The sequence below is a fragment of the Fragaria vesca genome, linkage group LG6 (assembly GCF_000184155.1).
Source record: "Fragaria vesca subsp. vesca linkage group LG6, FraVesHawaii_1.0, whole genome shotgun sequence".
Lineage (NCBI taxonomy): Eukaryota > Viridiplantae > Streptophyta > Magnoliopsida > Rosales > Rosaceae > Fragaria > Fragaria vesca.
Window position 1 is genome coordinate 8,638,252 of NC_020496.1, and position 11,102 is coordinate 8,649,353.

Here is an 11,102-nt window from a genome sequence, read left to right on the forward strand (position 1 = left end):
TAGGCTACTTATCTATCATTTTGACCTCATCCTTTACAACTGAGACAGTCAGACTGAAGGGTAATATGAACATCGTATTTGTGGTTTAAAGATGGCACAAACTATTTTAAGAAATGTAGTTTGAACACTAAAAGTAGGCATATTGCACATTTCTACAAAGAATCCCAACTGATAAATCACGTATATACTCCAGAACAAAAATCCAAGAGACATAACATGCGAACGAGATTTGAACATGCAATGCATACCAGGTACAAGTCCAAATAATCAAGCTGCAAGTCTCCCAGGGTCTTATCCATATCTTTTGGAAAATGCAGATTAAACCCTGAACTAAGCATGACTTATCTATATTAAAGCCCTGTGAGTGATCTGATCAACCATGTGCAGACCGTCCTGAACCAAATTCAAAAGCACCTAACATGGGAATAAGTTTTGAATTTTTAATACATACCAAGTACAAGTCAATATATTCAAGCTGCAGGTCTCTCAAAGTCCTATCCAATGCCTCTAGTACATCTTCCGGTGCATGATCCGTACACCTGCAGACCATCTTGCTCTTAAGTATATATATACAATTACAAACCAGGAGGGCTTAGCATTTAGATCATGAATAATAACTACCACTTGGTCAATATTTCAATTAATTATCATGAAACTTATAACGAACCAGAGCTTGGAGGTAATCCACAATTCCTCGCGCTTCACCACACCATCTTCAAACAGCTTCCTCAAAACCAAACCAATCTACAAGAAACACAAAATTTTAACCACCAAACCGTCTTCAAAGAATGAAGCAAATCACAGGTAATTTGAACTCCCAACTCAAAATAAAAACACAAATCATAGAAACCGGTATCGGAATAAGGCAGTCAATTAGCTTAGAACATGCTACACATATGAGCCGACTGAAGCAATTTCAGAAATACATGAAGAAGAAAAAACAGTGACAATAACAGATCAAATGATAGTAAATGTTTAGATCTGAACAAAAGCAACTAGAGTTACCTCTTTCTCATTGCCATAGGCTTGAGCACAATCAATATGCCTATATCCTGCCTGCAGTTAGAAACATCACAACTTCACTAAGAAAGGCTTGATCTTTGTTGTAGTTAAGTAAAAGCATGTAAACTAAGTGAAGTTGAGTTCAGAGGGAAAGAGGAAGAAGACCTTGATGGCGGTGGCGACGGCTTCACCGACCAAGCCGGGGCTGGACTGCCAGGTCCCTAAGCCCAAAGACGGCATCTTGGCTCCGGTGTTCAACTCAAAGAAGCGAATGTCGTTCGCCATTTTCAAGTTTCAGAGAGCTGGAAGGAGAAGGAAGTCTGAGAGAGTGATCAAGTTGGAGTTGAATTTAGAGAGGAGAGCAAAACGGTATACGCAAATTGGATAGAGAGGAGAGTTGAATTTAGATGGAATCAAATTTGCCGGGTGGCAAATTTGATAACCACCAATGACCATTGGCAAATTTGATTCCCGTTTGGCCAACAGGGTGACACCTGTGGCCTAACAGTTACTTTTTCACCGAAAAGGAAAAAAGAGGGAGAAGGAAGAAGAAGATATTTGCTGCCGGAAATCAAAGTTTAAATGGATATTTCAATCATGGACTTATCCTATTGGATTTTAGTCATTTAACTGATGGCTGATGCTGGTGAAGCTACGAAAAACATAACTAAAAAGTTGATCAAACTGCTTAGTACGGAGTTTTGTCAAAAGTTCGAAATTTTGAATCCTAACTTGTGAGAGTTTGTGACCAGTAGGTGTTAGGAGCCTCCGGATTCATGTGCTTGCGGTAGGAGATTTGTTTTGACTTTGCTAGAATACTCATGTAGATCTCAGTATGATTGTTGAGTGAGTTGGTGCGTTACTAACTTGCTAATGTATACCTCATTCCTAATAAAAAGAAATATGCTTTAATGTTAATCAAAAAGAAAAGCTTATATTTGTACGATAGCCTGACACATTTCTTTTATAAATAGGTGTAGTTTAAATCTGTGACTTTCAGTTACTCGGGCATCTACGTTCCGATTTAGTACTGAAAAATCAGACCATCATTAGGTGGTCAGTTCCCATAACTATGCAAAGTGTAGATATGAGAAAAGGTCCAGATTAAGGGGATTGAACAAGCAATTCTTGCACAATCACAATACCAACGGGTTAATATTCAAGATATACTACTGATGCCGATTTCAGAGGTTACAGATAAGTAGTTTTATGAATTAGGTATCAACCATTAACACCAGTAGTCTCTGTATAATGTACTCGAGCATGCACTTGAGAGTCAAGAGTTTTGGAGGCAAATTGTTTCTGACATCAGCTTGAGCTCACAACTTTTCATCCCAGAGTTCTTCAAGGGTCTTATATGCACCGAGAGTCTCATGTACAAAACCAGTACCTTGAACAAACTTCTCCTGCATGATCATCCAAAAAGAAAGTATACTCAATATTTCAATCAGATGCACCGATAAAGACAACTTTAGAAGGTGCTATCAGACCAACCTTCCACATTTTACTCATATATCAAATGACACGCAGATACAAAAACTAAAGAAATTCAACATCTGAGAAAACAAGAAGGCAAAGAAGGGTAAGAGGACAAGGCACTTGCCTGGTTAATTTCAGAAAACTTGGCAAGCATGTGTTCGGGTATAGACCAATCAAAAAGATCAAAATTATCCTCAATCCTTGTCCGGTTTGAGCTTTTAGGCACTAGACTGTGACCCATTTGCAAGCCCCATCGAAGAACCACTTGAGCAGGAGTCTTGCCCAATTCTTCTGCCACCATTTTCACAATTGCATGCTCAAGGACCTTCTTCTTTCCCAATGGTGAATATGCCTGGAACAACATATACATCTGTTTTCAGCACTACTGAGATTTGGAACACAAAATTGGAACTAGTAACTAGTAACTAGTGCTGTTCCGAAAGCATTCAATGTCATCATAGCACGTCTACAACAAAACAAGATTATTTTTCAAGATCAAGTTACTACTATGCAGAAGTTCAAATAATAACTTCAGCATATACTCACAGTTAAGTGAACTCCTTTAGATTGACAGAAAGCATGTAGCTTCAGTTGCTGCCATTGAGGGTGCAACTCCACTTGATTAACAGCAGGAGGTATCCGTGCCACCTCTAACAGATCGCCGAGCTTCTTTGAAGAGAAATTGCTGACTCCAATAGCCCTGGCCTTGCCTGAATCATAGAGTGCCTCCATTGCTTTCCAAGTAGCAGGTATATTAGGTTGAGTAAGCTTTCCATTTTTTATGCTGACCGGCCAGTGGATCTACCAAAAACTTAATCAGATATCAACAGCGGATAGGCAACCAAAATACATATATGCACAGATGTGAAGCATAAGTATGAAGAACCAATTTCTGGGTGACATCTTCTAGGAACATGTACAAAAGGGTAAAGCTCTAGATTTGGTTCACATACAAGATAAAGATCCAGATAGTCAAGTTGCAAGTCTTGCAAAGGTTTATTAAATGCTTTTGGCACATCTTCTGGTTCATGATCAGTACACCTGCACATTATTATAAGGATTCCTAGTTATAATCATTCCAACTCAGGAATTGGATAGTAAAACAATCAACAGCCAACTAAGTTGAAAACTTCATTCCACAATAAATTGGAAGACTAAAGAATAAGTGAAACAAACCAGAGTTTGGAAGTGATCCATAAATCATCGCGCTTCACCAACCCATCATCAAACAGCTTCTTCAAAGCATCACCAATCTACATACACCACAAAAGCAGCAATTGGCATATGAATTTTTCAAGAAATGATTATCCATCAAAAAGAAAGTGTGGTGTCACCTCCTTCTCGTTGCCATAAATTTGGGCACAATCATTATGACGATACCCAACCTGCACAAAATTCAGAGGCTAGATGAGCAACTCAGAAGAAGAAAATTTAGTGAATGGTACTGAAGGATGAGAATACCTTAATGGCAGTGGTGAAGATGTCGAGGGTGAGATGAGGTTCCTAAGCCGACCGAAGGTATCTTGGCGCCTGTGTTGAGCACAAAATACCGAATTGGGTTCGCCATTGTCTCTCACTCTGTGCCGTAATTTCCAACCAATAGTCTAATACCAACCAACTGGTAAAATGAGAAGAAAGGTAAGCACTTGAATAAACCCAGATGGGGAATCTCTTGGAAAAAGTTAAAGGCCGGAGCTCTATGGTAGAAACTTACAGTGGCTTAATTGTTAATGAGAATGATCACTGACCTGTAGGGTTTCAAGTGCCGTGCCAAACAGAAGCAAAGTGCCAAACAGAAGCTTTCTATTAAACCAGAGACTATGAGGGTTTTTTTTTTTTTTCTTGTTTTAAATGGTGGACCATCCTGCCCGTTTGACCCTACAGAGGCCCAGACCGCCTAGACGCAGCCTGTCTCCTCCTGGCCCACATAATAATTTTTTTTTTTTTTTTTTTACCCTCGTCTTCTTCGTCCCGCTCAAAACAACATGGTCACACCCAGAAATCAAGAAAGCTTGCGTCCACCACCCAATACCCATTTCTCCGTGCCACCCACGTCACAGGGTCCTCCAATGGCGGCAAACAAGCGTCCAAGAACAATACGAAACAGAATGGATTGAAAGTGAAATCGCAGCTGAAAGAGTGAAAAAATTACTGTATCTTCTTCCTTCTTCTGTGTTATTGTTCAGGTGATGTATGTAATTTTGCACCAATATGCAAGTTATGCAGCATTGTAGGGTCGGATTAATATGTATAGGGACTTCTGTATATGGATTCTCATTTTTTTTTCTGTAGAATGCTGGTTCTCAAGTGAAGAACAAGTTTTGTGAGTTTATACCGAATGTTACATTCGCCACTAGCAAAAGACTAGGGCAGTACGAATTGTATAATATCTCTAATTTTAGGAATTCTGATGAAGAATGTCGACAACAATGGATTGTGCTCCTCTGAATAACAGCATTTGGCTTTTCCTATATATAACAGGAGTTTCCAAAGCGGTTCCCTTGCTCCTGTTAAGTGTCAACAATTGACAATGGGATTTGATCTTCTTCTTTTACTTGTAAGTTAGAGAGGAAGGATTGTTCTTTTGGTTGTGGGCAAAATGGCGTATTGGGGTATTTGCTATTTGTGTATTGGGGTCTGGTTGTATAATTGATGCTGCACCACCGTTGGGACTCTGTTAAATTTAGTTAGAGCATCCAACCCAAAACTGAGAGGTCCCTGGTTTTATTAGTTTATATACAAGATGAAAAAGTTATGATGTATGATATAGAATTTTACATTCTCAACTTTGTAGGTTGCAGATGTTAAGGATCAACTGGTCTGCCTGTCAGTGTTTATTACGTGATCTATGGAATAACATGCTTTAGTATATTCCCATACTGTGCTTATACTTGTGGCATATAGACAAATTCTGTGGGGTCAAACCTTAAGATCCAGTGAGTAGAATTCACAAATCTTGAGCAAAAGGCAGGTTACAAGTTATCAGACAAGGAAGATGCAAGTATTCATTGGATCTGAATCTATCATATGAGGTAACAAAATTGTTCTGCAGAAGTGCCAATTCACCCTTCTGCAATGAAAATCAATCTACAACCAGATAAACTAAGCAATGAAGGCATGAAGAAGAGCTAAATGTTTCTAACATCCACGAGATGCTCACTACTCTCCATCCCAGAGTTCCTCAATGGTCTTGTAAAAACCATGAGTCTTGTGGACGAATGCAGTACCTTTAAGCAGCCTCTCCTGCAAGCAAAGAGGTAATACTTACATAGTCAAATCACCAAAGACGATCATAAGAGTTGCAACTGATAAATGATTTTTGACACTGAACATGCTCAATGTCACGATTGTCACCAATTTGAAAAGACCAAAAATTTCATTCATAGATCATTATTTAAGCGCAAAAGAATAGACACAAAGGTGTTAGCAAATCAAACTTCCTGATAGGGGCACTTCATATACAAAGACAAACAAACACAACACTAGATCAAATAACAGTTCGAATGAAAGAAAAGAACAGCATGAAGGAAAGACACTTGCCTGCTCGATATCGGAAAACTTGGCAAACAAGTCATCAGGTATAGACCAATCGAAAATATTGAAATTTTCCTGAATCCTCTTCTGATGTGTACTCTTAGGCACTAAACTGTGACCCATTTGTAGCCCCCACCGAAGAACTACTTGTGCAGGAGTCTTTCCCAATTTTTCGGCCACCATATTCACAATAGAAAGCTCAAGGACCTTTGTCCTTCCCAATGGTGCATATCCCTGCAATAACATCAGCATAATCATCACAAGTTGCAACCAGCACTACTCCATGCTGAGTCTGGAAATCACAGAACTGAAAAACTAGGCCATTTCATTCCGAAGCATTCACGGAAGTCCATGTCATCAGAATTACACTAGATATTTCTCAATATCGAGATACTACAAACCATAAGAACAAAATATGACTTTATATCAGCTTACTCACAGTTAAGTGAATTCCCTTTGATTTACAGAAGTTATGCAACTCAACTTGCTGCCATTGAGGGTGCAACTCCACTTGATTAACCGCTGGAGGTATTTGTGATACCTCTAACAGATCTCCAAGCTTCTTTGCAGAAAAATTGCTGACTCCAATAGCCCTGGCCTTGCCTGAATCATAGAGTGCCTCCATTGCTTTCCATGTACTCGGTATATTAGGTGTGGTGAAGTTTTCAGGATCAGAACCGACTGACCCCTTTTTCATACTGACCGGCCAATGCATCTACCACAGTTTTATGACAGTCATAACAAATAAACAACTACTAATCCTAACTTTAATAGCACATAAGCACCACAGAACTAACTAAATATCCTAGTGTCTCGAATTAGTGTACAGAATGTGACTAAATATCCTAGAGCATCAAACGATTAATTGAACAATGACTGCCTTGCTCACATTTGTTGGTATAAATTCAATGGTGTAAAACTTAGAAGTTGTCCACATACAAGATAAAGATCCAGATAATCAAGTTGCAAATCTTGCAAAGTTTTATCAAAGGCTTTTGGTACATCTTCTGGTTCATGATCAGTACACCTGCACATAATCACAAGCCTAAGTCCTAACCCATATAATATTCCAACTCCCATAAAGACAGAAATTTCAAGTTTCTGAGGGAAAACAAACCAGAGTTTGGAAGTGATCCATAAGTCCTCACGCTTCACTATCCCATCATTAGAGAGCTTCTTCAAAGCATCACCAATCTACAACAAACCAGAAACTTCTCTCAAAATTTAAACCAAACAGTAAATCAGAAATTACATGTAAAATTTACACGAATAATGTGTTTGAAATTCTGGCGCCTACTTCCTTCTCATTGCCGTACATCTGGGCACAGTCAATATGGCGATATCCCATCTGCCAAGGAAAAGGAACGAACCCAAATTAATGTCAGCATTTCCTCAAAGCAATTAGCATTGAAGCTTTAGTGGTGATGAAACAGAGGGTGATACCTTAACTGCAGAGGTGAGGACGTCGCCGACGAGATGAGTATCGGAGCGATAAGTGCCTAAGCCTACAGAAGGCATCTTGGCGCCGGTGTTCAACTCAAAAAACCGAATTGCGGAACCCATTTTCTTCCCTGCGTTCTTTGGCTCCAAAGTGAACGGCCTGCTCAGATATGCCAATCCTGTTTCCCTTCCATAGAGAGACACTCGGCATTACACTCTTTTGTTTTATTGTTTTATTTTCTGCTTCTTCTTTTTTCAGAAAAATGGTAGATGTTGTTCACTATGGACTATGGTCTAGTATTTTTTTAGTATATTTTTTTAGATGTTGTTCACTATGTACTATAAAAATTGATAAATACAAGGCTGAAGTGGCTGGTCTAGTATTTTTTTAGTATACTATAAATTGACTTTAAATTCTGGATTTTTGGTCCAGACACAACTGTGCAAAATCAGTTCTGGTCTTCTGGATAAGTAATGCATTTGATATTTCAGTGAAAATTTCTGGATGAGTACAGAGGTGCCAGGACTTCTGGATTCACCCATCTGAATTGAGACATTGACACTCAAACGAGTGAAACTACAAGCAAAAGAGCTAAAAAAGGCATGAAGGATAGGCAAATGTTTCTGTTACATCTAGCATGCTCACAACTCTCCATCCCAAAGCTCCTCAATGTTCTTGTAGAAACCGTGAGTCTCATTGACAAATCCAGTGCCTTTAAGCAGCCTCTCCTGCAAAGAATAGAGAATATTTCAATGAGAAAACATCGCAAACGTATAAATTACCAGAGTTGAAATACCAAGTGATCCAGATTCCACAATATAAACAACACATAGATTTGTGGCTCGTCACATCTCATTCCTAGTCTAATCATTATAAGCACCAATACCACCAAAGGTTGCATGACTGAACAAGAAAAGTAATGCAGACAAGATGCATGCCTGCTTTAGATCAGAAAACTTTGAAATCAAGTCCTCGGGTATGGACCAATCATAAACATCAAAATTCTCTTTGATCCTGGCCTCCTTTGTGCTCTTAGGCAGCACACTATGACCTGATTGTAGCCCCCAACGGAGAGCCACTTGTGCAGGAGTCTTGCCCAGCTTCTCTGCTACCAATGCCAGAACTGGATTCTTAAGAACATCTCCCTTCATATGACTTGTACCTGGTGATCCCAAAGGTGAATATCCCTGTAATGAGAAATTCATTAAATTATCGTACAAGCAATCACTAATCCGCAGCAGGTGCATTTGAAAAACCAAAACAAGAAAACTTTGCTATGTATCAGGCTATCAGAACACTCACAGTTAAGTGGACTCCTTTAGATTTGCACAATTCTTTTAGCTTTGGCTGCTGCCATTGGGGGTGCAATTCCACTTGGTTAACAGCAGGAGGTATGCGTGCCACGGATAGTAGATCTCCAAGCTTTTTAGTAGAAAAATTGCTAACTCCTATAGCCTTGGCCTTGCCAGAATCGTACAGTGCTTCCATTACTTTCCAAGTACTTGGTAGGTCAGGTTGGGAGAGGTTCTCAGGCTTAAAGCCAACTGAGCCCTTTTTCATGCTAACTGGCCAGTGAATCTACAAACAGTTTTCGACAATTAGTGGCAAATAGATGAGGATAATATTAGTCTATGAAAATAGTGAGACTTGCAAGGTTCCTGTTTGTGCTTAATGGCCTGAATTATATCCTTCTTTCCAGATAAAGACAAACCCCCTAGTCACATAATCAAATCTGCCTAATAAGAAAATGCTGTACTTTCACTCTGTTTAGATGGTTTAACATATCAAGTTCATACATTGATCGATTGGACTTGTTTGACTGCACGATCTATATTCACCCTCCACGAAACATAACATGACAGTGATGACACTATCTGACAAGACGATATAACCGAGCAGTTAACATGTTTTACGTACCAGATACAGATCGAGATAATCGGTTTGCAAGTCCTGCAGAGTGCTATCTAGTGCCTTTGGCACATCTTCTGGTGCATGTTTACTACACCTGCAAAGTTCAAGCACATAATTTCAAATGTTCAAGCTTCAACCTTTCTCACTTGCACAATTACCAAAGACTAGACCCTTCCAATGACATAATAAAATACCAGGAGTGTATTAAGTTCATAAGCTAACCATAGTTTCGAAGTAATCCACAAATCCTCACGCTTCACAACACCATCATCATAAAGCTTCTTAAGAGCACAACCAATCTACACACAATCCAGTAGTGAACTTTGAACATATAAATCACAGAATTAAATCAAAATTCAATGAAATATCAAATTCTGAATACCTCTTTTTCGTTGCCATAAATTTGAGCACAATCAATATGCCTATACCCAACCTGCATTAAACATTTGAGTCATTCACACACAGACAAAAAAAACACACACACACTGCAGCATTGTTCTTCCTGAAAATAAGGAGCGGCATTTTTGTAATACCTTGATGGCGGCGGTGACGGCATCGCCAACGACGCCGGGCTCGGCCTGCCACGTCCCCAAACCGACGGCCGGAATCTTGGCTCCGGTGTTCAGCTCAAAGAATCGAATTGCTTTCGCCATTTTTTCCAGAGTGATCTACTAAAAAAACTGAGAGTATAGAAACCTTTTTTTTGAGAATGATTAATTCATTAAAGGCAAAGCCCAGCAAAGAGCCCAATAAAGCAGGCACCAGCAAAATACAAATAGATCAGATAGGACACTTCCACTAAAACCTGGGGAGATAGCAAACGGTAGTGCCTAATAACAGAAAGAAATCATCTAATTCGCTGCATAAAAACCTAGTAAAACGCTAATGCACTATATAGACATGTCACATTAAACTGTTGGGTTTGACTGGTCATTTCATATCGTGGTAAATTCTGTAAATAAGGGCGGAACTGGGGGCCTGGAGTTTGCTGAAAAGGATAGACGTTGATATGGGGACGGCCAATAACGAACTTGCCTTTTGGAAATAATCAGAACGAGGCTACCTATATTAATGTTTAATCGTTGATCCTAGGTATATTCTTTGAATCATTGCAATGAATCTGATGGAACTCAGGATCCTCTCCACATGGGGAGAAGCTCTCGTATCTTCACATGAAATCATCTCGATCATTCAATTTTAATATACGGTCATGATTTCTCTTATTTTATTTACGTTTAATGTATACATGCATATGTTTATCGTTAAGATTGTATCTAATCTGATAACTTAGTAGTCCTTTTGTAATTATATTGGGCCCAATTTTTCGGCAAAGCGCGGAGAGAACTGGTTCCGACAATATTGATTGGATTTCGTTGGTTGTACGTATACAAAAAAGTTTGATAACGAGATCTTCGAGGGTTACTAAGAAGTTTTATCGTACGATTGCTATTTAGTTTATTTGAAGTGAGAAAAAAAAACTATATATTCTTTGAAACTTATAAGAAGCATTATTCTTCCAATCTAGACCCGTGACTTTCTCGTATTAGTCTGTCATTGTTAAGTTTTTAATTGTTTAAGACATATACGCTTCTTTCATTATTTTTTAAGTTTAGCATTAGATTAAATTCAGTGTACTACCTTGAACTTTGGGTCACTCATCAATTGTGCCTCTCTTCTTTTTTCTCATCACGTGTACCCGTAGACTCTCAAAATCTATCAAGCTGAGACAAAAATT

The 11,102-nt window shown here is 38.9% G+C and overlaps 3 protein-coding genes and 1 pseudogene across 4 annotated transcripts; all 4 read right to left on the bottom strand.

Annotated features, from left to right (window-relative positions):
- Positions 1-195: 195 nt before the first annotated feature.
- On the bottom strand, positions 196-1,398 carry LOC101309460 (aldo-keto reductase family 4 member C9-like). The gene is made up of 4 exons (XM_004302660.1): positions 1,168-1,398; positions 1,006-1,056; positions 668-744; positions 196-539 (listed from the first exon to the last, which is right to left on the bottom strand). Exons 1-4 carry the CDS (start codon positions 1,285-1,287, stop codon positions 374-376), a joined length of 414 nt encoding a protein of 137 aa, XP_004302708.1. The 5' UTR covers positions 1,288-1,398; the 3' UTR covers positions 196-373.
- A 780-nt stretch (positions 1,399-2,178) lies between these two features.
- On the bottom strand, positions 2,179-4,072 carry LOC101308884 (annotated as a pseudogene). Its single transcript, XR_184887.1, has 7 exons — positions 3,943-4,072; positions 3,816-3,866; positions 3,658-3,734; positions 3,435-3,522; positions 3,028-3,282; positions 2,606-2,833; positions 2,179-2,408 (listed from the first exon to the last, which is right to left on the bottom strand). The product of XR_184887.1 is annotated as an aldo-keto reductase family 4 member C9-like (transcript).
- A 1,568-nt stretch (positions 4,073-5,640) lies between these two features.
- LOC101309170 (aldo-keto reductase family 4 member C9-like) lies at positions 5,641-7,629 on the bottom strand. The gene is made up of 7 exons (XM_004302659.1): positions 7,459-7,629; positions 7,313-7,363; positions 7,133-7,209; positions 6,955-7,042; positions 6,455-6,730; positions 6,022-6,249; positions 5,641-5,724 (listed from the first exon to the last, which is right to left on the bottom strand). The coding sequence occupies exons 1-7, from the start codon at positions 7,576-7,578 to the stop codon at positions 5,641-5,643; spliced, it is 924 nt and encodes a 307-aa protein (XP_004302707.1). The 5' UTR covers positions 7,579-7,629.
- A 441-nt stretch (positions 7,630-8,070) lies between these two features.
- On the bottom strand, positions 8,071-10,162 carry LOC101310037 (aldo-keto reductase family 4 member C10-like). Its single transcript, XM_004302662.1, has 7 exons — positions 9,901-10,162; positions 9,750-9,800; positions 9,590-9,666; positions 9,374-9,461; positions 8,759-9,034; positions 8,395-8,643; positions 8,071-8,184 (listed from the first exon to the last, which is right to left on the bottom strand). The coding sequence occupies exons 1-7, from the start codon at positions 10,018-10,020 to the stop codon at positions 8,098-8,100; spliced, it is 948 nt and encodes a 315-aa protein (XP_004302710.1). The 5' UTR covers positions 10,021-10,162; the 3' UTR covers positions 8,071-8,097.
- Between the last annotated feature and the right edge of the window lie 940 nt (positions 10,163-11,102).

Excerpts from the sequence above, each read along its gene's own strand:
- LOC101310037 (XM_004302662.1), bottom strand. The coding sequence starts at position 10,020 with ATGGCGAAAGCAATTCGATTCTTTGAGCTGAACACCGGAGCCAAGATT. Across the intron at positions 9,667-9,749 it reads TTTATGGCAACGAAAAAGAG|ATTGGTTGTGCTCTTAAGAA; the intron begins GTATTCAGAATT and ends GATTGTGTGTAG. Across the intron at positions 8,644-8,758 it reads CTAAAGGAGTCCACTTAACT|GGATATTCACCTTTGGGATC; the intron begins GTGAGTGTTCTG and ends TTCTCATTACAG.
- LOC101309170 (XM_004302659.1), bottom strand. The coding sequence starts at position 7,578 with ATGGGTTCCGCAATTCGGTTTTTTGAGTTGAACACCGGCGCCAAGATG. Across the intron at positions 6,731-6,954 it reads ATTATCTGGATCTTTATCTT|ATGCATTGGCCGGTCAGTAT; the intron begins GTATGTGGACAA and ends AAACTGTGGTAG. Across the intron at positions 6,250-6,454 it reads CAAAGGGAATTCACTTAACT|GGATATGCACCATTGGGAAG; the intron begins GTGAGTAAGCTG and ends ATGTTATTGCAG.
- LOC101309460 (XM_004302660.1), bottom strand. The coding sequence starts at position 1,287 with ATGGCGAACGACATTCGCTTCTTTGAGTTGAACACCGGAGCCAAGATG. Across the intron at positions 1,057-1,167 it reads CCGTCGCCACCGCCATCAAG|GCAGGATATAGGCATATTGA; the intron begins GTCTTCTTCCTC and ends TTCTAACTGCAG. Across the intron at positions 745-1,005 it reads CCTATGGCAATGAGAAAGAG|ATTGGTTTGGTTTTGAGGAA; the intron begins GTAACTCTAGTT and ends TGTTTCTTGTAG.